This window comes from Neophocaena asiaeorientalis, unplaced genomic scaffold (assembly GCF_003031525.2).
Source record: "Neophocaena asiaeorientalis asiaeorientalis breed wild unplaced genomic scaffold, Neophocaena_asiaeorientalis_V1.1 scaffold307, whole genome shotgun sequence".
Lineage (NCBI taxonomy): Eukaryota > Metazoa > Chordata > Mammalia > Artiodactyla > Phocoenidae > Neophocaena > Neophocaena asiaeorientalis.
In genome coordinates this window covers 630,175-656,857 of record NW_020171817.1, presented here as the reverse complement: position 1 = coordinate 656,857, position 26,683 = coordinate 630,175, and the positions used below count along the sequence as shown (strand labels likewise).

At 45.0% G+C, this 26,683-nt stretch overlaps 1 protein-coding gene across 1 annotated transcript in view; it reads left to right on the top strand.

Moving 5' to 3' along the window:
• Nucleotides 1-26,683, top strand: part of RREB1 (ras responsive element binding protein 1) — a 125,781-nt gene that overhangs the window by 63,402 nt on the left and 35,696 nt on the right. Inside the window, exons 3-6 of the mRNA XM_024738705.1 lie at nucleotides 921-1,045; nucleotides 1,652-1,864; nucleotides 5,728-5,817; nucleotides 6,524-6,687. Coding sequence (XP_024594473.1) covers nucleotides 1,694-1,864; nucleotides 5,728-5,817; nucleotides 6,524-6,687 — 425 coding nt within the window. The 5' untranslated portion in view covers nucleotides 921-1,045; nucleotides 1,652-1,693. The remainder of the gene's footprint in view (nucleotides 1-920; nucleotides 1,046-1,651; nucleotides 1,865-5,727; nucleotides 5,818-6,523; nucleotides 6,688-26,683) is intronic.

The window sequence follows — 26,683 nt, the reverse complement described above, 5'->3', positions numbered from 1 at the left end:
TGGGTAAGGTTTTAGCTCGGGACTTCTCAGCTGATGGCAGCATCACTTAATAAAGTTATGTCCCCAGGCTTTCCTGCTCTGCTGCTGGACACGTTTGCAGCTGCTCTGGGTGTTACCGTTTGTCACATCCTAGGTCACTTCTCCTAGAGTTGGAGGAGGAACCACAAGACATCACATTCTTTCTGGTGTTGTTCCTAAGTGTTCACTTTGCTCCTGAGGTCATTAGCTTGATCTCTGAGGCAGCTGTGGACTTGAAGAATGTAATGCACACTGGAGCATGGCAGGATGTGTGGCTAGAGAATATCTTCCCAGATAAAATAAGGGAAGCAGTTGACCTGGAGACTTACTTCTGGCCATACCTGTAGCCATAGTATGTCTATGGAAGAAGCGTAACTAGAAAAGGCCTGGAGAAGTAAAGTTTGATGTGTACATGGGCTGTAGTTTTCCCTTTAGTCAACCTATTTGTATTACCAAGTTTCTTTAAGGTCTGACCTAGTCCCTCCTAGACTCTGAGCCTTTGGAGGTTTTAGCCTTCAGACTCTGACTCCTTTACTGCCTTATCTTTGGTCAGTTTTAGTGGGAGGCGGGAGATGGTCAAGTGGGAGTCTTGAGAGTCCTTGTGGGAGACAGGAGTAGAGTATGAGAGAAAGTTTGCTGTATGGATATAAATATGAGCTTCAGAAAATAAAATACCACAGAATCGTTTTGGCTGTTGGGAGTGAGGGTGACAGCACTGTAGGGCACATCAGTTAAGGGTGAAAAACAACCACAGAACGTGGTTTTGGAAGGAAAAGAAGAGTTAGCCGCCTCCTCTCACACTGTTCCCTGTAGTCTTGGGAATATAGTGGTCTGAGATTAGAGTAAACAAATGGTTTCTGTTTTTTCTTCACTGAACCTTTTTGCCTTTGCTTCCCTTCCAGTGTCAGCGAGTGATACCAGAGAAGAAAAAAAAAGAAGTGAACCCAACCTCATTTCCTCCTCCACGTGGGCGATTGCTACAGCAGGGGAAGGTCTCACAGTATATCAGTTGGGGCAGAAAATGGAGGTGATTGGCAGTGGGGGCTGGTTTTTCTTCTGTCCATTTTCTGGGCTACAGCTATATTATGTACTTGCATGTTTTAAGAAGTAGTCTTTTTTATGCTGATTTGAAATTTGGTTATAGTGTTGGGTGACAGCGTCGGCTTCTCAGTTGTCTTAACAGTTCGGGCTCCCCATTAAAATCACGGTATCGTAGGCTGGAGTTTAAGTGAAAGCCGAGGTTTCTCATCCTTAGTTGTTAGGTCTAGAGCATGCACACAGCAGTAAGTGAGTTAGGCTGTTAGGTGGGTGCTGGCCAGATGGCAGCTCCTAGGCTTCCTAATTGTTGTAACCTTTCCCACTCTCCCTAGTGAAAGCTTAGGAAAGGCAGAAAGACCTGCCTCGGGCAGCTTCGTCGGTGGTACATGCTCAGAAAGGAAGTGAGGTCATCGGTTTGGTATGACAGCACTTGGTTTAGATGAAAGCTTAAGTCATAGGAGTCATATGAGTGTCAGCTTGAATTGAAGAAGGGGTTTTAACCCGACTGCAGTGGTGGCAGCCATGGCCACTGCCACCTGGTTGTGACAGAAGCCTAAACTTCCCATTGATCACATCAGCAATTTCTGATTTTCAGTTCTGTGGCCGAGGCTTCCTAGAAGCTTAAACCTTTGTCCCAATGATGTCAAGTTCGCCCGTTGGCTTGGAAGGTTCAGATTTGTCTTCCATCAACACCATGATGTCAGCGGTAATGAGCGTAGGGAAGGTTGCCGAGAATGGTGGGAGCCCCCAGAGCATCAGGTCCCCCACGAAGCCTCCGGGACCAAATCGTATTGGCCGAAGGAACCAGGTAAGCGTTAGTGTGCCCGGCTGTGGCATCCATGAGAGTGTTGGGAGAAGGATGTCCCCTTGAGCCCCAGCTTCCTAAGCCAGAAACTCAGATGTGGTCAGAACTGAATGGATATACCCAGAGGCCATAATCCTTTTTCAAGAGCTAACTTCTCATAGCTTATGTCAGTTTCCCTTTGTAGAGAAAATTTTCCATGCTGTGGTGTCAGTATTGGTGAAAGCGCCCTTATACTCTGCTGTGTGATTTGATTTGAATGCAAGCTTTCTCCACGGGACAGGCGAGGCAGAGAACTCGGCTTATCCCTCTCCTGTGGCATGATTTGTTTCCTCGTTCAAGCAGCTGGTTAATTGGGTTTCTGATGCCACCTCCTTGATTTTTTTTTTAAGTGTCTCCAAATTAGGTAGTGATGAGTCCTGGCTGTGCTGGAGCTGCTCTTCAGCTTCCATCCTTGACAAAGCACACAATGGGGCTCCCGAGAATTCCACTCAAGATGCCATTTATTCCTCTTGAATTTTCAGAGATCAGGAGGGGTGGAGAAGAGGACATGGGAGGGCAGGGATGTTATGAAAGGCCACGTCTCCTCCCTTGGGAAATAAGATGAGTCTTTTAATTAATGTACAAACGGGGCACTTGAGAAGGTGTTGCTGTCCTGCAGCAGCACGCTCGACGGTGCGTGAAGCTCAAGGAGTGAGGTGAGCCATTCCCCTTTCCGCTCTGCGTCCACGTGATGTGAACTCCATGTTTGGCTTCACTGATTTAATGGGGTCCAGCCAAACCCTCGGGAGAAGGCAGTCTTCTGAGTTTGTCCAGGGACTGGGGGTGGACAGGAAGGTAAGCCTGTTGGGCTTTTGTGAGTTAATTTTCTTTTTTTATTAACAATCCCGCAGTGACTGTCCTTATACAGAATTGTCTGAGCATAGTGTGATGGTCTTCTATAAATTTGTAGACGTACAACATGAATTACAGCTTTTGATACAATGTGCCCTCCAGGAAAGGCTGTCCCTGCCTAAAATCCCTCCAGCAGCACAGGAGTGTCTGTTTCTCCACCTCTTTCTCGAGGCTGAAGACTTGGCAGAGTTAAATGATGCTTTAGGGTTGGGGCATTGATACTTTTTCTCTCTTTTTTCCCTTGTCTCCGCGTGCCTCTCTTCCTATGGGTACCTGAGAAAATTCTCAGCCTGTTTGACTGTGGCCTGAGCCGAGAAGGAGTACTAGCTCTGGGAAGAAAAGGTTTATTTCCACTCTCATGTGAATGTCCATCCGTCCATCTGTCTGTCCATCCCTCCATCCATGCCCCTATTTCACAATATACACCCCCCTCCTCCTTCCAACCAGGTACTGCGCCAGGTGCCGAGCTCTTCCTTAGAGCTCAGCATCGCCCCAACACAGGCAGACCTGGCCCAAGTCCAGGCTCTGGTCCCTTCCCAGTGATTCAGACAGTAGGTAGAGCCGTAGAGGGGGCCCACGGCACCTCCATCCCTGCATGGTAAGTGGAGCTGACTCTGACTCCACAGGGGTGCCTGGGCCATTTTCCACCCACTTCCTGTGTCCTCTGGGGTTCCTTAGGGCACTGGCTGAGTTTTTGAAAGGAGGTCTGGGCTAGAGGTAGGATGGGAAAGACAGTGCATTGAAAAAAACAAGCGCGGTGCGGGAGAGAGAGTGCAGAGTGCGTCGTCCTTACCTGGGACGGACAGGAGGGCTGAGAAGGGAGCCCTGGGGAGAAGCCCCAGCAGCTAGCAGAGTTCCAGGGCAGATTAACCACAGCCGGAAGCCAACAAGGGTGCCAGATAGTTTCATTATGGAATGGTTAGTTATCACAGTAGCTGCTAATTTTGTCTGTCAGCTCAGGAAGTGTGCCCCTTCCACCAGCGTGGCCGCAGCCACCGGATTCAGCAACTCTCCAGTAGGTCCTCTTCCAGCATCACGGTGCTCCCTTCTCTGCTTGATTTGTCTGTAAAAATTCAATCTGAGTCTGGAGACTTCCTTCTCCCAGACTATCGTGGATGTCCTGGACCTGTGCTATGGTCTGCAGCGTGCCGCTGCCCGCCTCTGAGAATGGTGAGGCTCCAGTTAACCGTAAACCCAGAATCAATCCCATTAGCCCCAGGGGCCACTCAGCGTGTCTGGAATCTGTCTCAGGGGAGCGCAAGATGATTTTTTAAAAAAAGAATTTTAAAATCCTCAAGAGGCTGGCTACTTGGAGGCCTGACTTTTTAACATGTATTTCCATCCTACCGATGAATCTCTTTTTTTAAAAAAAGAAAACAAAACACTTTTTGATATATATTATCACTAACCTAATAATTTAACAGAAATACCCCGAAGACCGAGTTTGGGCCCAGCTGTGAGGCATCCCTCATTTTTATACGAGTGTTCTCACTTTGTTGTTACTACTTTTGGTTTTGGTTTTTCTGCCTGGTGGTTCTTGGCCAGCTCCTTTCTGACTGTCGTAGAGTGGGGATGAGAAGGTCTGACACCCTCCTCCCCACATACACACACGTTGCCTCGGGGAGGAGTGGAACTGGATGATGACTGGGCGAGGGTGCAGGGTTTTTTGTGTTTTGTTTTTTAAATTGTCTCTGGGTTAATCACCTTCCTTAGAATTCATATCTGTGATTTTTTTTTTTAAATTTGAGAGTGAAAAAATGTGTAGCATACCTATTTCTCAGACCCAAGGTCGCAGACTGGGAGCAGGTGGATATTGCTTAAAATGAGGCTTGTTAGTCTCTGAAGAGTGAGAGGGACCCACTGTAGGAGCCGCGTACTAGAGCCCATCATGCGTTCACTCCACCCCGTCTGGTGCCATTTGTTTTTATGGTCTTCAGGGTGACTTTTATTTTCGTCATCTCTCATGAGCCAACCACAAGGGTGTTTCCTTTCTGTGCCTTGGGCTTAATCCTTTTTGGGTCAGACTTACACAGCCTAGCGGTTTAGGGTATGGGCTGTGGAGCAGCTGGCCTGAGTTTTAATCGTGGCTCTGCTACTTAATAGTTCTTTGATTTGGGGGCAGGTTACTTGCCTCTCTGTACCCGTTTCCTCATCCCGAGAATGGGATCCATAATAGTGGCTGTTTCTCACAGTTGGTGTGAAAAAACACTATTCTGTATGTGCAGAGTTTAGCACAGAGTAAGTGTTCAATAATTGGTATTATTTCAGGGAACAGAAATGCATTCGAATGAGTACAAGTGAAAAGAGGTCTATTGAAAGATGCCCGAGGGTCCAGCCCTCCCTCCTGTCACCTCCCAGAGACGGCACCCTCCCTCGCTCTTTTTTATTATTTATAAGCAGTTAAGTGCTCGCAGCGAGTAAAAGGATCCCGTTGATGTCCGATGGGCACACTGGTGGGTACTGGGGCCTTCCACCCTCGGGAGGGTGGGTTTTTGACGTGAGAACTCTGTTCCCTCTCATGTGCCTTGGTGGACTCAAGACCAGGTAGAAACTAGTGACTGGAGCCTGGGTCAGAATTGAGGAGAAATACATCCCTTTTCTAGCTCAGCTGTGACTTGATGCTTAATTTTTCGCCATCGCTGATGATTAACTAAATGGTGTCTCACGAGAACACTAGTATTTATTGAGCACTTGGCCTGTACGGGGCACCGTTCTGGTGCCTTCTATGTGCTGATTGATTTAATCCTCATCACCGCGTGATGCAGTAGATGCTATTATTTCCCCCATTTTACAGATGAGGAAACGGAGGGCAGACGGGACGGCCGCTCTCCCAAGCTCATACCCAGCCAGGCTCCAGGGCCTGTGCTCTCAGCCGCTCTTGCTACAGCTCATCAGACACAGATGTCGATGACACAGATGAGAGGCACTAGTTCACCGTGCGCTGAGATGGATCCTCCCTTTTATTCTCTTTTCAGGAAACAAAAGAGGAGAAGTCTTCCTATAACTGTCCCCTGTGTGAGAAGATTTGCACTACGCAGCATCAGTTAACTATGCACATTCGCCAGGTTTGCTGCTGCTTTTGTATTTTCTTTGTTAAGAGAGGGGATGGGATTTTATCTTAACGGATGGATTGTGGCTGTTTAATTTAGATCTAATATTCTTAATTTTGAGGGGCAGTTATGAAATAATTTTTGTGTGTCCGTGTTATTGTGACAAAGTCCCAGGTCAACACAGAATATCTTTTTGGAATTTAGCAAACATCTGATTAACTAACCACATGTAACGGAAGACTTTTCATCATCTGTGACTTGCCATTGTGAACCAAATCTCGTCACAGTACAGTGAGATTATAGTTGTAGACCCTAATTCTATATATTGCTATAAACTTACATCATGTAGCAGGGAATTTCCTTGATTTGGGATCTCTTTTGGCTTTTTTTCTTCACTGTAAGATTTATCCTTCTCCCTTGCCTGCTGTGGCTGGTTCATGGCAAGTATTGAATCTAGAACAGTGAAGGACTGACAATATTCAAATCGTAACATGGTACTGAATAGTAACATCATTTAGTAACTTGGGTTTGATAGAACACAATATTTTTTTGCCTATGGTCTCAATAGATTTTGATGTTCGGGATGATATTTTAAATGAAAAAGAAAAAAATTGCTGAGAAGTGTTAGTTGTTTTTAAATAAAGCTCTGAATGTGCATTTCATAATCACCTCATTTTGACCCGTCTTCCTAAGTGACCACTGCGACCATTGCTTTCTGTAGCACAACACAGACACTGGAGGGGCCGACCATTCATGCAGCATTTGCGGGAAGTCGCTGAGCTCGGCCAGCTCCCTGGACCGCCACATGCTGGTGCACTCTGGGGAGAGGCCTTACAAGTGCTCTGTGTGTGGCCAGTCTTTTACCACCAATGGGAACATGCACAGGTGAGTGAGGGCAGCCTCTGCTGGCTAGAGCCTGGAGGTTGACAGGAAGCAAAGTGGCCTTCTATCCATCTTAGCTAAAGGCACAAAGAGTTCTGTTCACTGTATGGAAATGTTTGCCTGCCGTGTACAGTCTCCAGTGTGTCAGAGGTGTCTGCTCAAGGAAACAGAAGGACCTGGGCTAGGTCTTTGGCCGATGGGGGAATCTTCAGGGTGACCCTTTACCAATTGGAGTTTCTTTGCTTAGGTGCCAGAGGTGGGCAGCTTATCAGACGCAGAGGAACCCTAGAGGGTTAGCAGAGTAACCCTTGCCTTTTTAAAACTATTTGCATATGCCTACCAGATACCCTGCAGGGCGGAAAAATTTCTGGAGCAGTTGAATAAATAGTTAAGTGGGCTGGTCCTAGAGCTTCAGGATAAGATAGGATAAAATGAGAAAGAAAATCTGATAAATGTCAGGAATCTACTTCCTGAGGGAGAAAGAGGCTCACTCAGAAGTGGGAGGGAGCTCAGTGGTGGGTATATTAAAATGTGGGAGGAACCAATGGAAAATGCACTTTACAGAACGATTACTTAATTTTAAGGGTTAGAACAGACTTTTTTTAATGCTTTCTTTTTTTACACACACACTTAGGAACATTGGAAATCCAGGAAAACGTTTTAAAGGGACTCAGAATTTCACCTTCTCAAAAAGTCAGGCTGTTTTTATTTTTCCGTATTCCCTTTTAGGCGTTATGTTGATTTCTTTTAAAGAGTTGACTGGCATTGTTTTTTACATATTTATTCAAAAGAAGACTTTATATAGTTGTGAAATTGATATTTTATCATATATAGATACTCAAATGAGATGGTCCAGTTTATTCCAACTGAAATCATTTTATGATCCACTGATGGTGTACTTGGGACATACTGGTATAGTGGTAAATTTCTGGATTTTTGGAATTAGGCTCCTGATTTCAAATCTCAGCTCTGCTACTTGTAAATTTTCCGTCCTTGAGCAAGTTGCATAACCTTGGTACCTCACTTTCCTTCTCTTTAAAATGAGATTTTTAATGAGGATTTGGAGATAATGAGTTTAGCCCATGGCAGGCACTCAGCCAGTGCTATTTATTATTTTTATTTGCATTTCTGAGTAATGCTGCAATAATTTGAATCCTATGGAGTTCTCAGTCTGAACTCCTAGAAGTAGGGTAGAGTATGACATGAAAGGTATCACTATTTTAAAGAATTTTGATGAAGTGGTTTTTTTTTTTTCCTATATAAGTTCCAATCCCCTTTGCCCCTCATCTCCTCCTAGGAGTGTTTCTGGGTACAAAGGAGGAAGTGAATACTGTCATCATTTTTTAATATATTTTACATTTTAGCTTTTTACTTTTTTACCTCCACATCAGCCTGTTAGTATCATTTTGCCTTCTGTTTGCCATTTGTTTTGTTTTGCCTTCTCCTTTTATCCCACCTGCCCAAAAAAAAAAAAAAAAAAGTCCTCTGTCGCTTGTGTATTTGACCCCTCAAAATCTGATCCTAGATGTATTGCCTGTTCCCTTCTTGGGGGGTTTCCCCGCTTTCTCCTACCCAATTTTAGAACATTTTCATTACCCCAAAAAGAAACCCCATACCCATTATCAGTCACTTCTCATTACTACCCACCCTCCACGCCTAGGAGAACACTCATCTACTTTCCCTCTGTTGATTCACCTATTCTGGACTTTTCATATAGCAGCATGTGGTCTTTTGTGACCAGCTTCTTTCACTTAGCATTAATGTTTTCAAGATTCATCTATGTTGTAGCATCTATCAGTATTTTATTATTTTTTATTGTCATATAACAGTCCATTGTATGGACATACCACATTTTATTCACCTTTTCAACAATTGGTGGACATTTGAGTCATTTTCACTTTTTGGCTACTCTGTATAATGCTGTTGTGAACATTGTTGTACAAGTTTTGTGTGGACATGTGTTTCCACTTCTCTTGGGTAGATACTTAGGAGGGGAATTGCTGAGTCGTGTAGTAACTCCATGTTTTAACATTTTGAGGAACAGCAAAGCTGTTTTCCAGAGCAGCTCCATCATTTTACACTCGCACCAGCAGTGTGTGACGGTTGCAGCTTTACACATCCTTGCCGACACTTGTCTTTTTCATCACAGCCACCCTAGTAGGTGTGAAGTGAAATCCCCATGCGTTCATAATTTTAGTTTTCACATTTAAGTCTACAATTCATTTTAAGTTGATATTTGTGTATAGTATAAGGAAGGAATCCAAGTTCAGTCTTTTGAACTATTTAAAAACTTTTCTTTCCTCATTGAATTATCTTACCAGCTTTATCAGATTTCAGTTAACCATAAATGTAAGGATTTATTTCTGTACTCTCAATTCTGTTCCATTGATAGGTATGTCTATCCTGAGGCCTAACACTGTATTGATTACTATAGCTTTTGGTAAGTTTTGAAATTGGGAGGTGTGACTCTTCAAACTTAGATCTTTTCCTAGATTGTTTTGGCTATTCTGGGTTGCTTGCATTTCTGTGTGAATTTTAGGGTCTGCTTATCAGTTCCTGCAGAAAAAAGCAGCTGGGAAGATTATAGGCATTGCAAAATGTGTAGGTCAGTTTGGGGGCATCGCCATCTAACAATATTAAATCTTTGAGCACGGGATATTTTCCATTTATTTAAGTCTTGATAGATTTCTTTCCACTATGTTTTATCGTTTTTAAGAGTGCAAGTTTTATATTTATTTATAAATATATTTATATTTATTTTAAAATTTTTCCAAGGTGTTTTATTCTTTTTAGTGGTATTATGAATGGAATTGTTTTCTAATTTTGTTTTTTGACTGTTAGTTGCTAGTGTATAAAAATAACAATTCAAATTTTATATTGGTTTTGTTTCCTGCAACCCTTCTGATCTTGTTTATTCATTCTAATAGTTATTTGGTGGATTCCTTAGGATTTTCTATATCTAAGATCATGTCATCTGCAAGTAGAGAGAGTTTTCCTTTTTCCTTTGAAAGCTTTTATTTATTTTTCTGGCCTGCTAGCCCGGGCTAGACCCTCCAGTGTGATGTTCAATAGAAGTGAAAAGAATGGACATCCTTGTCTTATTTCTGATCTTATGGAGGAAAGATTTAGTCTTTTCCCATTAAGTATGCTGTTAGTTGTAGGTTTTTCATAAATGCCCTTTATCAGTTTGAAGAAGTTCCTTTCTCCTAGTTTGCTTGGTGTTGTTATCATGAAAAGGTGTTAGATTTTGTCAAAGGCTTCTTCTACATCTATCAAGATGGTCAAGTTGTTTTTGTCCTTTATTCTGTTTTGGATGTTAAATTAACCTTATTCCTGAGATAAATCCCACTTGGGCACAATGTATAGTCATTTTGTCATATGTTGATAGATTGGGTTTGCTAGTGTTTTGTTAAAGATTTTTGCCTATATTTATAGGCAGAGAGATATTGGTCTGTAGTTTTCTTGTGATGTCCTTTGCTGGTTTTTATATCAGGGTAATATTAGCCTCAGAGAGTGAATTTGGAAATATTCTCTCCTCCTCTGTTTTTTGGAAAAGTTTGTGAAGAGTTGGTATTAATTCTTTTTAATTAAATATCTGGTAGAATTCATCAGTGAAGCCATCTGGGCTTTTCTTTCTGAGAAGTTTTTAAGTTACTAATTCAGTCTCTTTACTTCTGATAGGTCTGTTCACATTTTCTGTTTCTTCTTGAGTCAGTTTCAGTAGTTAATGTCTTTTCCAAAAATTTAGCCATTTTGTCTAAGTTATCTAATTGGTTGCCATATAGTTGTTCATAGTGTCCCCTTACAATCCTCTTTATTCTGTAAGGTCAATAGTAATGTCTCCTCTTTCATTCCTGATTTTAATAATTTGAGCCTTCTCGATTCTTTTCCTTAGTCAATCCAACTGAACATTTGACAATTTTATTGGTCTTTTCAAAGAACTTTTGATTTTGTTGATTTTTTCCTCCGTTGCTTTTCTGTTCTCTAGTTCATTAATTTTCCACTCTAAACATGATTTTTTCCCTCCTGCTTGCTTTAGGTTTAGCTTGCTCTTCTCTTTCTGGTGTTTTAAGGTAGAAGATTAGACTGTTTATTTGAGAATTTTTTTTAGTAGAGGCACTTACAGCTATAAATTTCCCTTTAAGCATTGCTTTCATCACATCCTATAAATATTTGTATGTTGTGTCTTCTTTTTCATTCATCTCAAAGTATTTTCTAATTTCCCTGTGATCTCTTCTTTGGTTATTTAGGAGTATGTTCAATTTCCACATATTTACTTCTCAAATTTATTTCTATTATTATTGTCTAATTTCATTCCATTGTAGTTGGAGAACATACTTTCTGTGATTTCAATTTTTTTTTAATTTATTGAGTCTGGTTTTATGGCCTAGCATATGGTCTGTCCTGGAGAACATCCCACGTCTGTTTGAGAAGAGCATGTATTCTGCTGTTGTTGGGTGGAGTGTTTTTTCAATGTAGTGTCAGTTCCAGCTGGTTTATACACTGTATAAGTCTTCTGTTTCCTCATTGATTTTCATTTATCTTTATGTGCTCTACATGTAAGGTTTGTACAGTTATCATCCCATTTTGCAGATAAGGAAACTTGCTTAAGATCAAAGTCAATGCCGAGGTTGGAGCATAGGCTGTCAGGCTTAGAGGCCATGAGGAATAATTGATACAGCTTTCGTGTCACTTTGCGTATTAGGAAAAAAAGCACTCTTTCAAGCTTTACCCTCTTTAGGAATAATTTCATGTTGTTGTAGAGTATTATTTTCAATGCCAAACTATTTGAGCCATCCTACTAGCATAGTATACTCTATTTCATGAGCATGGAATCGCTTTTTATTGATTTTTTTTTAAGTGTGTTGTTTGTGAATTATGTTGAATTTTTTATAGCCCAACACTTGATATTACCCTAAGATGCATTTCTCATTTATGCACAATGCATATTGGAGTTGTTTGTAAATTACTGTTTATAAGTATTTTTTTAAAGCAGGCCTTAGGGATGTTTGTGCTAATTTTGGATTTTGTGCTGATTTTATTGTGAGTCATCTTGATTTGGAGGAGAGGACTAATTGTTGGGGGCTGAGTTCCAGTCCTAATTCTGCAGAACGTTTCAGAAATCTCTCGATTGTTCTATACTTTACCACGATGGCATGGTAAAACCTCACTTAGAACTTGTATTCAAATGCAGTGTTTGTGAAAGCATTGTGAAGGCTTACCATGTACTAGGGAAATGTCCTGGGTGAGGGGTGTTCCTGAGTTTGTATCTTCAGAGCTGAAGGCACCCTTGTGCTGATCTTTGAGAGGTATGCACTCCTAGCTGTGTGACCCTGGCAGGTTAATTAACCTCTCTGTGTCTTGGTTACTTCATCTGTAGAAGGCAGTGATATCTGTACCAATGGGAGCGTTGTGAGGATTCATGAATTAACAGGTGCAAAGCACTTAGGACAATGTTAGTTAATCACTATTTATAAATAAATTTAAATAAGTGGTCACTAGTGTTGTGATGGTGGTGGTGCCACTGAAGGGAGGTATGGCGATTGACTATGCATATGATGCCAGAACGTAAATGAAAGGTTGTCTTTCCTTTCACCTTTTGCTATACTAACCCTGTAATTTAAATACCAAAAAAATTATTTAGAATGTTTGAGTTTATCACACTGCATTTATTTTTGTCTTCCCTGTAGAAAATTGCAAACAATGGGTTAAAAGAACATTTGGTGTTCGGTTAATCAGTCATAGTCATTACCACCTTCACTTGTTGGTGAATCTGTACTTTTGAAAACAAAAATTATAAAAATGTGAAAACACTGACAAAAATGTGCCAGAAAGAGTAAAGTTAGATTTATTTGTCCTGGTGGATCTGTTCCAGAATCTGATAGTCGAACGGTGAGCTGTGATCTCTCCTGAGCACATACTTGTGTTACATTAATCAGGGGCCAGAGCTGCCCTGGGATGTGTGTGCGGGGATTAAAAACAAGAGTGAAAACCCAAGTTGTGATTAGCTGCATCCGTGCTTGACTGCCAGAGCCTGGAAGGAAGTCAGTGGACTGTGTGTGGTGCTCACGACCAAAGTTCTGTTTCTCATTTTTCTTTGGCGGCTGCTGCTTCTCAGGGTCTGCGGCCGCAGCTGCCGTCGGTAGAGCCAGGAGCTCACAGGTCGGGGCTCTGGAGCCCATGCTAAGCCCGGGCTGGTGCACCCACCCCCGCGTCCCTGTTCTGCCTTGTTTCTAACCTGCCCTGGGCCTCCTTTCCTGTGTCAGTTTCGTGTGACACGGCTCTGGGCTCTGGTTTTCAGTACACCCCCTTCGGGGGTGCAGATTCAGTGAGACCCCTGCTGTGACATGAGTCCCTGTGATGCAGATTTCTAGATCCGATTCTCCAAGGCCCGATTCCACAAGGCTGGTCTGAGGACTCCTAGTGCCCCTTCCCTTGGCCTCCCGCTCACCCTGTTCCAAAGGTCATCTGCACACGCATGCATGCTGCACACCTCCGTGTGCACGTTCTCTTGGATAAGCCCCACCTTCCCCAGGTTTATCGCTGAGCACCGCATGTAGGAGGCGGATCTGGTTCCACCCCAGACTTTTGTTGCTTCGGCGCCCAGAGGGCCTCGTTATACGTTTCACAACATGGACCCCAGGACCATGTCCTTTTCAACTTCAGGTTATTCCTAGCTGATAACGAGGTACTCTTTGCAGTCACCCACTTTGTAAAGCAACTCACTGTATCTCCTTTGGCCACTAGTCATTTTATAAGTGTGTTTGTTATCTTTGTTTATTAGGCTAATTGGCCTTTTTGTAGAGTTTCCTTTACCTTAGTTTCATGAGAGGACCATCAACACATAATCAATCCAGTAGAATTATCATATTAGTAAAAGAAAAACAAACTTCACAGAATCAGAGAGCAGATTAAATTATGTGCTGTCATGTTGATAGTTGCACTGTAGCCCTGATGCAGCCCATAACTTATTATAATTTAATTCCAGTAAATACATTTAAATGATATTTAAAACTGATTGTATATTTGGTAACTAGGGACACTAGAGTGATGCAAATTCCAGCTCATTTTGAAAAAGGTTGGGGGAGAGACCATCTCGATTTATCACCGTATCTGGTACAGTTTTTCAAGTTAACACTTCCCTGACTGCGGATTCTCATGTTTTTGAGGCTTGAAGATCCTTTATCCCAAACCTTTCTAACCACAGCTTAGTTCCTGAGCAGAATAACAGGCTGCCATCACAGTGCAAAACATGTATCACGGAAACATCACTGTGGCTCCAGCTTTTAACTTCCCAGAACTCTTTATCAGTTGCTCCTATGTTGAAAATTTGGATTGAGAGGTGCTTGTCTTCCCAAACAAACTTGGGAAACTGAGCCAGAGCACGCCCTCTGGGAGAGCTCAGTGTAGGAAAAAGGGCACTGAGCTTTGCAATTTGCAAAACTTTCCAAAAAGTGCTGGACGGCAGAGCTATGAAGAAGTGATGATACTTGAGAGGGTTGCAATGGATCTCATTTGGAAAGAATCAGACCTCTGAAATGGGTATTTTTCTTTTGCCTTGGAAAATAGGAAATTAATTTCCACTTTGCTCCTCATCTTACAAACTCTAGACTTTTAAGCTGTAAAGAGAGTCATGGAGTCACGTTGAGGACACACAGGAGAGAGACCCTGACCAGAGCAAGCTTTCCTAACTTCTCTGTTCTTTGGAAGATATATCCTTTGGAGGATAACACATCCTCCAGAGAGCAGGGATGTATTATTTCAGCTGTGTGTTTAGAAGGTGAGGCAGGGACATCCCTGGAGTGTCGTCTGCTTGTTTTGCTTTCCTCCTGCAATGGGCATGCCTTTGTCCATTGCTAAGTACAGGAGACACAGGCCCTGAGGATGCCGCTGGATAATGGACAGTCTTCAGGAACAGAGGCTTATGTGTTCCTATTATGCTGGAAAAAAACATTCGCTGCACAGAAATGTGACCTATTCCGTGACGAATGAGACCGCGGAGGCTCTGAATTTAGCACAGTGCTCTCAGATGCTTAGGCACGGCCAGCCCTTGGCATGTACAGCTGAACTTGGGTATCGGAACAGGTGGCCGGCATTGAAGGACAGAAGGAGCAGACGTAGGACAGTGTTTCGGGAGGGTCACTTCTTTACCCTCCAAGCGCAGCGGGAGGAAGGGCCTTGTGAAAATCAGTCGTGGTGGTAACCGAGTTTCTGAGGGCGCCCTGTCACTAGTTTTGTACCTGCTACTTCTCAAGAGTGGAGGTGCGCCTGCAGAGGCTCAGCTAGTCCCATCTTGAAATGAGTCTTAATCACAGTTGCCTGCTTCCTGACATATTCCCTGGAGGGAAGGAAGGGATTGAGTCAGCTCACATGCGAAGAAATTATTTTAGGATAAAAATCTGTGGGTCACCCTACCCAGGACTGAAAATTTTGTTTCCTTGGAAATATTTCTATAAAAAAGAAGGGGAAAATGATTATGTAATAACACTTTTCTTATCTATAACTAAGTATCTGTTCCTTAGGGGGGAAGACAAATCAGAAGAAAATAACTTTCTGGGACGCTCAGATGTCTTTACACATTCAGGTCCACTTAGAAGATGATAAACATTGCAGCCCTCTAAAGATTGTTGGGTTTGTGTGAATGAGATTTTAATGTCGTATACATGGTCAGCACAACTATATGAACTGTGCTGGACATGTGATCCTCACATCTGGTGGGTGTTCGGTGACTATATGGTAGTTTCATGGGTGTTCGGTGACTATATGGTAGTTTCATGATAGCAGTTGGGTATCAAGGCAGTTTCGGTATATTTAGTACTCTGTACTGAAATAGTCAGACATACTTCGGGTACAGTTTAGAAAACCTTTTCTATTACAAGGGATGAAACTTTTTTCTTTTTAACCAGAAAAAAGAAAGTCGTTAAAGTATAATACCCCATTCCCTGATCATTCCACTTAATATGCTTTTCACTCTCTTGAGAGTCTACATTATTTAAAGGCTGAGAATTTTCCCCTCGAGAGTAAACATTTGTAAATCTATTTATCACAGCAAAATGTCTAAGTTACCGCTTTCCCCCAGTAGCATTATTAATTTTTCACCAAATGAGTTTATTTGACTATATTTAAACGTTTTTAGCCTTTCTTCGCACCTCATTGGCTGGAATTGAAATTTGTATGCATTTATTTTAACTTAATAGTTGTTTAAATAAAGGCGGCCTCTCTGTGGGTCCTCTGAGAGCTCTTCCTTCCTCTCTGGCTATGGCTGATAAAGGATGCTCCACGGAATGGGAAAGAGGGCCTCCGTTTCTTCATCTATAATGGGGGTGACGTTTTGCTCACAAAAGTTGTTGTTATGAGGATTAAATGCTATATAATATATGCGCAAGCCTCTGGCTTACATAAGATATTTCACAAATTGTAGTTCCTTCCTTTTCTCCCTGAGGAAAGTTTAACCCACTAGTCACTCCTCCGTGCCGGTAAGCATGAGTATTTACAAAACCGAGAAAATAAACTCTGTGCCCTTCGACCATGAGGATTTCAGGCTGCGTCCTAAGTTTGTGATGGTGTGAGAGCAAGGTTTTGTGTGCCGTACACCTTTTCTCAATTGTGCACTTCCTCATTATTATTTGAACACTTCGTTTTTTTTGGATTGCTTGTTCTGTTGTGTTTTTACATTTTTTGTGTGGATTTGCACTTACACTATTAGATGAGAGTCTGTGGTCCTTTTCAGAATTCTTACTTTACATTTTAGAAATCTTTACATAGTAGAAAGCTACCACTCTTCTCTGAGAAAAAGAACAGGTCAGAGTGATTTGTCACAGAATTTTATTCTTCACATGAGATACAAAGTGTAAGAAAATAGCAAAGCTGGAAGTTGACCCATTTCAGTTGACACTCTCTTGTGCGGCCTGTTTTGTGTTTGCTAGACTGACATCCTCCAAAATATTTTTCCTTCTGCTTTGTGTTTTCTCTATTCTAATACCCCTTTAACCCTTTCAGCAGAGCTTTTTTTTTTTTTTTTTTTTTTTTTTTTTTATTTTCAGCTGCGTTGGGTCTTGGTTGCTGCACGCAGGCTTTCTCTAGTTGCGGCGAGCGGGGGCTGCTCTTCATCGCGGTGCTCGGGCTTCTCATTGTGGTGGCTTCTCTTGTTGCGGAGCACGGGCTCTAGGCGTGCGGGCTTCAGTAGTTGTGGCTCGCAGGCTCTAGAGTGCAGGCTCAGTAGTTGTGGCTCACGGGCTTTGTTGCTCCACAGCATGTGGGATCTTCCCGGACCAGGGCTCGAACCCGTGTCCCCTGCATTGGCAGGCAGATTCTTAACCACTACGCCACCAGGGACACCCCAGCACAGCTTATTTTATTTTATCTTTTTTGAAAGGCTAATTGAAAAATGTCCTTGTGCTGTCTCACTTTTGATTCTGCGTTTTCCTCTGAAGGACCAGTTCAAGTTCACTTACGCTGGGGAGAGTTTATTCATAGGACCGTCGGAGCGCAGGGAGGTGGTAAACACCAGCCAAGCGTTTTTCCTTGTATCCCTGTTTCTCACATTTACGATCTGCTTCCTAATTAAATTGTTTCTTACCGTTTGGCCACCTGGATGCTAAGGTTTACAGCTTAGCTTTTCTTCTGTTTTGGCAGAGGTGGTGTTTGTCTATTAGTTTGTTTTTGGAGATTAAGCAAACGCAAAAGAAATGTTGGGTGCAGGTGATTTGGTATTTTTGACCTATCTTGTCAAACTATTTCAAAAGCTCAGTTGCACCAGGTAAAACTGGTAAATGGCATCAAAATCTGGAGCATCCTTGCTTGCCCACACTTGAGCAACCTGGCAGTTGTGCATGCTGGAAATCAGGTCATGGGAGGCAAGGTGTGTGTTTGCTGGGGTAGGATGTGGCCCGGGGAGCTGGCCTCTGCCCTCTTCTCCTCTGCACACTCCCCTCATCTGATGGCCCAAGAACTTTGAGCAGATCACGAGTGTGGGTCCCATTTGTTTTATAATGTGAAAGTAGCAAGGTGAGGAGGAAGGCAGGAGAGGGCGAGTCTGACTGCCAGCGTTAGATCACAAACTTAAACCTGCAGGGTGCTGGCTGCAGGCCACGCAGCACGTCCTGCTTTATACCTTGCATTTTTCCGCCTTTGTTTAAATATTCAACCTGTCCAACCTGTTTGGGCTGAACAAGCTGGTGCTAGCAAACATCGAAACTGTCAACGTTTTTCTGATTTGTTAAGGAAGGTGATTAGCAGCAAATTCTGCGCCCTGCGCCCCCCCCCGCCCAAAAAAAGTGAACAAGTAGCACAAAAATCTTAGCACCTGTATTTACCGCACTGGGTGCCCACTCTCTCCCTTGGGGCGTGTGTGTGCTGGTGGCCTTTCTCCTCTGCTTCCTTCAGGGCTCGGGGTTGACAGAAAGCTTGTTGGCCTTCAGTGGGGAGAGAGTTTGTGTTTCCTTAAACCGGAGATGCGGTTGCATAATGGGTTCACTGGGATGCCGCGACTGTACTCCAGTCTCACTCTCTGAGCTTATATAACCCAGCGCCCTCGGGAGGCTGTGCCGGTTTTGCAGGTGAGAAGACTGAGGTCTGCAATGGCACGGAGTATAGCCAAGGTCCAGGCACATCTTGGACCCTCCTTCCCGGGCTCCTTCCCCCACAGCACATCATGTGGTCCTGTGTGTCACCCCTGGCCAGCCTTTATCCCACTTAGATAGCGGGGACTGCAGTCACAGACAGGGGCCCTGAGATCTAGTTTGTTTCGCGGGTGAAGTTTGTCTTTGGAGCCCTGTTCATTTTCTCTCTCTCTCTGCTGGCCCCTGAGGCGTAGAGGATGGTTGTCCCCGCAGTGGTGGTGACCTCCTGCACCCACGCCCACACCTGCCTTCCCCCTGTGGTGCGTGGCAGGCCGTCTCAAATGGCCTGGTGCAGGCACTGCTCGTTCCTTTTTTGGAAAAGGATGGGGGACAGCAAACGGTGCCGTGGCACCCCCTTATTACCAGGGAGTCCTCTCTTCCTCCTTGCCCAGAAAGGATGTGAGTAACTGGGCTCTGCGGAAAGGTCTGGTGCCTTGCGCGTTTCCATTCTACTGCGAAGCGTTGAGCTGGGAACTGGCTTGACTGGCTTTGTAGCTGTTTGCCACCGAAGGGCCTTCTTGGTGGGGCGGTGGCAGGTGCCCCCCTCAGAGGTGATGGCTCCCGGCGGAGGGCCTCCATCACCCAAGACCATAGATACGAGTCACTCTTGGGACAGGGCCAGCTCAGAGTGTGGCGCGGTCCCCGGGCTGTATGGGAAGGCTGAAGTAATGGAGGTGTTTAGCCCAGGGAAGGGAAGAGTCCGCACAGCATGACGGCTGCCCGGAAATACCTAGGGGCTGTCAAGGGGGAAAGCGGTCATTCTCGTTCTCTGCATTAACACAGGATGGGCCCGGCAGGCTCGTTGAACTCTATGTGAATGAGAGAGTTCTCTTTGCATGAGAGAGCAGTCAGCTCATCCAGCCTCTGGGGTCTTTAGTTTGGTTTTTTTTTTTCAGAATCTTTAATTTTACATGGAAAGAGGTACTCGGTGTCTTTGTGGGTATTGTAAACAAAGGAGCTAAATAATGCATGGAGAGTGTTATAACAAATGGAAGATTATTTTAGGAAAACAAGGGCAGACAAACGGGGAAAAGTACAAGAGGGTTCAGGGTATTCAGATTCAAGGCATGGCTGTTGGGAACAAGGTCTAGAATAAAATTTTTTTACAAGTTGATATCTATTGACGTGGGCCGACTGCCAAGCTCCCTGCACTGGATTTGAAAGTCAGGAGAGAAGGACGGGGCTTGAGAGTGAGTGGCACGGGCCCTCTGTTGTCTAAGTAGGCGGTCCATAACAAGAGAGCGTGTCCCTCGATTCTGTTCTGAAGTCAGTGGCTCCCAGTGTCAACATGAAAGTAGGGAAGGAACGCAGCAGCCACAGGTGGCCTTACTCCTGCCTGAAGGACGGCCGGGAGAGCGAGGACGGGAGGGGAAATATTCTTCAGGCATCGTGACCCCAGCCCTGTCCGTCAGTGAGGAAGTGTTTGCACCAGGGTCTCCCACGAGACTAAGATGGAGAAGGAACCCAGAGACAGGGGAGCAGAAATCAGGTCCAGCCAGAGCTGGAGCCCAGAGTCGGGCTGGAGAGCCTCTCTGGGCTGGGGAGCTCTGGAGGGGGAGAGTGCAGAGGCATTTATTTGTTAATGAGAAGCTGGGACCTGAACCCCGGATGCATCCTGCCTCGAATTAAGATTCCCTAACTCCTCCCACAGTTTCAAACGATCCTCGCACTGGCAGCAACAGCGCAAGGCTGCAGCCAGCACGAGGAGGGAGATTCTCTGCTTTGGGATGCGCCTCCCTAGAGTCAGGGGAAGAGGAACTGTTGGGGACAGGCTGACGTGCCATGCTGCGCCCCTCAGTGGAGGCAGGGGCAGGAGGAGGGAACCTCCTGTGTCGCAGCCTCCACCAGCCACGTGGCAGAGGCCCGGGGCGGGCTGCAGCCTCCAGGCATTGTGTCCGGGGCAGCCGCCGGGAGCTCCTGGCAGAGGATTCCCGCAGCCGGCCTGCGGACAGCGGGGGACGCCTCCCTGAGGTCTGCGCCTCTCTCAGGCCTGACTTCTGCACGTTCCCGGGGGAGCTGTCTCTCCAGTCTCCAAGGCTGCTTACACGACCATCAAACCTTCCTCCACACCCTGGCACAGCCGGCGTGACCTGCCTGTGGATAAGCGTGACTGAACCTGAGCAACACCCGCATCGTCAGAAGGTGCCTTTGGGCTCACAGGTGGAGCCACACGGGGAAGAGCTCCCCCACCGGCCCCTTGTCCACCTCTGTCTTCACTCCCCAGCCTGTCTTCACTCCCCAGCACAGGGCGTGATTGCCTTATAGGTGTCACTCTGGGCTCCGCACCCTGAAACTCCTCCCCTAAACATCTGTTAGGGAAACGCACACAAAGCTTTCTGGAGACTTACTTTGCTTTGGCCCAAAAAATAGGTTGTAGAGGTCCGATGCCTCTGAATCTCATTCATTCCCTCTTTGGTTATCACAAGGCTTTGTTGTAAAAGCAAAGCTAGCACGGGGAATGGACGGGGAGGTGTCTATTATCAGCCTGTAAAAACCTGTGCGAACCTGTTGACTTCAGTCCGGCGGGGCCCTGAGGCATGCTGGGTGCTGGTTTTGTGTACGGTTTGTGTCCTGTTTACTGAGAGTGACCTTCCTTATGATGCCATTCACTCAGAGGATTCAGCCCCTAGATCAGTAAAACCTACGTGGAAATTCAGTCTGAGAAGTGAGCAGACACTAGAAGTGTCTGGATGTTGCCTGAACTTTGACCTTCACTCATAAATTAGACATGGGAAAGCTTGAAGAAGGTTTGAGACCTGTCATGGGGACACCGTCTACTAGGTAGTCCTTTAAACTTGTTGAAAGTTTTTCAAGGGATTTTACCCCCAAGATAAGAAGGTTAAATTTCCCTGTTTTTGTTACATATTTATACCTGGTAAACTCGTGCAGGTAAACTGCGGAGTGAACCTGGGAGAGGTTTAATGCTTATATCCAAAAAATGTCAACATCGTAGTCCAATAGTTAACTGACCTGTGAACAGTGCGAACGGTTAAAGAATGTAACTGGGATCCAGTGGTTGTCACGCTTGAGCAGGCATGGGTATCAGTGGAGTGAAACCCAGGGTACCGAGCCCTGGCCCAGAGTCTCTGAGTCTGCAGGTCTTCAGCCAGACCTGAATTTACATCTGTAACAAGCTCCTGGGTAAATGCCAGTGGTTCTGGTTGGAGGACCACAGTTTGCAAGCCAGTGCTCTGTAAGACTGGCAGTATTCTCCCCATTTTGTAGGTGTGGAATCTGAAGCTAACATACCTAAGTAACTAGTGGGGTCTCCGTGATTACTAGATGGTTATTAGTTGGCGCCGTCTAAAACGTCTCGATGCTCTGAGACCACCCCAAGGCTTCATTGCCGTCACATGGTCTCTCCACCTACTACACCATCTTCCCACCTGAATTTGCTTTTTCACCTACTAAATTCCTGCTTCGTTCTCAGAGCAAGCCAGTGCTTGAATGGTTAAGGGTTTACCTCCATTTCCAAATCACACCTAAGAAAGGTCAGTAGAAAATTCTTGTATTTGGAACTGGAAGTGAGAAAGTTGGGGGAGGAGGGAGGGATGTGCTTTAGGAATTGGTCTGTCTGCTCTGAGTTACTAGACTGGCATTCAGCTCTTGTACAGATGTAGTTGTTTTAGCTGTGATATAGTATTCTTACAGACATCCCACCGTAGCTAAAATGGATCTTTTCACATTTTAGAAGTTAAATATAACATTTATAGGACGGAAACTTTGAGCTGAAAATACACATCCACCCTGGAATTCAAAGTGAGCTCCTAAAAAGTACTCAGATTGAGATTTTTTCCCCCTTGTTTTAAAAACATCTGCAATATTTGTCATTATTCATTACTGGAAGAGTCCCCCCACCTCCCAGGAGGGGGCCGGGAGTGCAGTGTTAGGAATGGGAGAAGATTTCCCTTGACTCCTGAAAGAGTTCTGATAAAATGCCTTCCTTAGACCGCGATGTGGCAGGATTTCTGCAGTCGATGTGGCGTGCCTCCAAAGGAAATTTCTAGGATTATATGCAGAAAACAGATGTTTACTTTGATTTTACATCAACCTCTCTCTACTGTGGATGTAGGTGTAGTTTTTGTATCTTCCCGGACCGGGGCACCAACCCGTGTCCCCTGCATCGGCAGGCGGACTCTCAACCACTGCGCCACCAGGGAAGCCCAATATGTGTATAGTTTTGAATGCATAAATACAGATGAATTCCAATGAGAGAAAAAACTACCCCATGTCCTCAGTGTTGATCTTTGGGGTGTTCTTCATCGAGGTCCCTTCACTGTGACATTTTTCTATACCATCTCATATCAGGTTTGTGGACATTAAATCCTAGTAAGGTGAGTGAGAAGTTGTCTTGGAACCTGAAGACATATGTGGTAGTGGTGCTGCAAGTGTAGCCGGTTTTCTACATACACTTCATCCATGCATCCATTCCCTCCATCCATCCATTCAGCAGTTATTGATTCATTCGCCTACTCATCCATCCAGCCATTTGACCGCTATTTATTAACCACTCACTGTGCACCACCAGGGGCAAGTGCAGAGAACAGGAGAGGCAAGATTATAATGAAACTTCTTTTCAGTCTGAGCCGAGGAGACAGTCACACGAGTAAATACCCGGTATTTCCAGTTACTGGTATGTGCTGTGAAGAAAGTAAAACTGGGTCGAAGGCTGGAGAGCATCTATGTCGAGTGGGCTGGGGCGCTTGCTGTGACGGCAGGCACCAGCCCTGGAAGGCCGGGGGCGGAGCAGCCTGGGTAGAGGGCGTGCAGCGAGTGCACCAGACCTAGGGTCAGACTGGTTGGATGCCTTTGAGGGACCTGGAGGGAGCACTGCGTCTGAAAGCACCTTGGATCGGGGTAGGGTGCCGACAAAGGAGGCCCAAGAAGTAGGCAGATCTAAGAGGGGACCATCAGAGGCACTTTCGTGGAGGAGTGTCTGATTTGATGCATGTTTTAGAAGTTCACTCTGGCTGCCTTGTAGAGAATGAACAACAGGAGGGCAAGAGGGAAAGCAGGGTGGCCAGTGTAAAACGTTACGACCAGCCACTCAAGAATCCTGTGGGTCGTTTTTGCGGTATATCCATCTGTGGGTATAATGGTACATCAACCCCTGTGCATAAATCTTGGCACTTTTGTCCAATCATTAGTTTTCGAGACAAATTTCTAGAAGTGAAATCAATGGAATAAAGGGCATATGTATTTAAAATTCAGATCCCTGTCACTCAGCTACTTTGCAGAAAGGTTGTTACCAGTGTTCGGTACCATCCACAGTGTTGAGAGCCAGCTTTTTGTACCACAGCAATGCTGCATATTTCTCATCCTTGCCCACCTGGAAAGTGAAGAGCTGTTCACTGTTTAGGTGCAGGATGGAGGACGCAGGGCTTGACAGCAGTCTGAATAAAGGAGTCACGGGGGTCTGAGCAGGAGCTGGTGCAGTGGTTAAGACTCTGAGCTTCCGCTGCAGGGGATTCAATCCCTCATCAGGGAACTGAGATCCCGTATGCTGTGCAGTGCGGCCAAAGAGTAAAACAAAACAAAACCAAACCCACACACCTGAGAACCCCAGCTCTGTTCACACAACCTCAGGACGTGGTTGTCCCAGCACTCTGTGTGCCCTGCACTCAGACCACATCCAAATTGGTTTTCACCTCTGATCCAACATTTCATGAAGGATATTCACAAACTGGAGAGTATTCCAAGATGAGTAGCGACCAGCAGACTGGAGCGCAGAGCTGGGGGACGCTGGCTGAAGGAGCCAGAGTTGTTCAGTTTTGGGAAGAGAAACTTCGGAGAGACGCAGACCTCACCTTGAACTACCTGAAGGGCTGCCCTGCAGAAGAAAAGGTGCACTGACTCTGTGTCGCCCCTGAGGACAGACAGACGTTTAAAGGAAGGATGGAAGTTTTGACTCGACATGGGGAAGATGGTTTTAACAGCTGGCCTTGCTGAAAATGGAGATGTCCTTGCTGCTGGAAGCATTCAATCCGAACTGAATGACGTTGTCTCCAGTGCACGCTGCTGAGGGACGTTCTGTGCTGCGTGGGTGGTGGGATAGCATCTCACCTCCCTTCCAGTCCTGAGGCTCTTTGTAATTTGTTGATTCTTAGGGTACATGGAAATGAGGTGAATTAGCCCTTGAAATAAAACCTGAAAGAAAGACACCCAGGTCTTCTAAAGAAGAGAAATTGGATTTTCTCCTCCCTGCCCACCCTCCTCTCTGTTTTTGGCCACACTCTGCAGGGAAGAGGCCGTTAGTGGCTCATCATGGTGACTCGCCCCACTTCCTGTGAGCATCGGGGAGGAAACCGACACTTCTGTGGCCGCTCCTGCTATTGGAGGGAAGACGAGAAGGGGTCAGGTTAGGGAGTGTCTTTAACTGCAGATCACATCCAAATTCAGAAATGCCCGGAGATCCCAGCGCCTGGCAGCTCAGTTATTGACTGAATCAAGTTCTTAAACGAGCCTCCAGAAGTTGGCCATCCCGTAGGTGGAAGGACAGACTGGGAACCCCCTGTGTCTTGGCCAAAAAGCACCATTTAACCCTAGAATGGAGCATTGCTAGAGCTTTGAACTGAGGCTCCAGCTGGGCTCAGTGGGGTAGCCGGAGTGGCTGGTATGTTCAGAAGCCTTATGTTGCCACCAAGCTCCAGAGACGGGCTTGACCTGGTCTCGTCCCCCTGCTGTTAGCAGTGACACAGGACTGGAGGGGGGAGCATCCAGGCCTGACCTGTGGGCCCTTCATTCTCCTGTTGAACGTAGATTAGAGTTTGGTACCAACTGCAAGCAAGACTGTGGGCCACAGTCACTCAGAGAAGAAGTGTCCAGGGTTCAGGGAATAGCCTTGAGTGTCCAGCCTGTGATCCGTGATCTAGAAGAGAGATGCAAAGGCTCGGCCTTTAAAGGCAATTTGGGGGAAAAGCACAGACCTTGGAGTTGGCACACCTGGGTCCATCCTAGTTGTGAGGCCCTGGCATGTCAGCCTCTCCACACCTCAACGGCCTCACCTGCAAAATGGAAATCATAATCTGGGTGAAGTTCCCAGCAGATCCTCACTGAGTGCTCGCTCCAGTCCCCCTCTCCCTCTGCTCTGTGAAAACAGCTTCTGTCATAAATCCCAGGAGCTAGATAATAAAGCATCAGTCTTGTGACTGTTAGTGTCATATTGATAGGAAAGATGTACTGATAGCTTGAAATGAGCGAGTGAACTGCTTACAGTTGTCAGCCTCTGATTTCCAGTATCCTCATGCGTTATCGTAGCCTTATGTTTATCTGCACAAGTAGCCTATTGGCTGTAGAAAAGGATGTTCGGTTTTTTGTTTTTAACATCTTTATTGGAGTATAATTGCTTTACAATGGTGTGTTAGTTTCTGCTTTATAACAAAGTGAATCAGTTATACATATACATATGTTCCCATATCTCTTCCCTCTTGCGTCTCCCTGCCTCCCCGCCTCCCTATCCTACTCCTCTAGGTGGTCACAAAGCACCTAGCTGATCTCCCTGTGCTATGCGGCTGCTTCCCACTAGCTAGCTATTTTACGTTTGGTAGTGTATATATGTCCATGCCATGCTCTCACTTTGTCACAGCTTACGCTGCCCCCTCCCCATGTCCTCAAGTCCATGCTCTAGTAGGTCTGTGTCTTTATTCCCGTCTTACCCCTAGGTAGTTCATGACCTTTTTTTTTTTCTTAGATTCCATATATATGTGTTAGGATAAGGTATTTGTTTTTCTCTTTCTGACTTACTTCACTCTGTAACAGACTCTAGGTCCATCCACCTCACTACAAATAACTCGATTTCGTTTCTTTTTATGGCTGAGTAATATTCCATTGTATATATGTGCCACATCTTCTTTATCCATTCATCTGTTGATGGACACTTAGGTTGCTTCCATGTCCTGACTATTGTAAATAGAGCTGCAATGAACATTGTGGTACATGACTCTTTTTGAATTATGGTTTTCTCAGGGTATATGCCCAGTAGTGGGATTGCTGGGTCATGTGGTAGTTCTATTTGTAGTTTTTTAAGGAGCCTCCATACTGTTCTCCATAGTGGCTTTATCAATTTACATTCCCACCAAAAGTGCGAGTGTTCCCTTTTCTCCACACCCTCTCCAGCATTTACGGTTTCTAGACTTTTTGATGATGGCCATTCTGACCGGTGTGAGATGATATCTCATTGTAGTTTTGACTTGCATTTCTCTAATGATTAATGATGTCGAGCATTCTTTCATCTGTTTGTTGGCAATCTATATATTTTCTTTGGAGAAATGTCTGTTTAGGTCTTCTGCCCATTTTTGGACTGGGCTGTTTCTTTTTCTGTTATTGAGCTACATGAGCTGCTTATAAATTTTGGAGATTAATCCTTTGTCAGTTGCTTC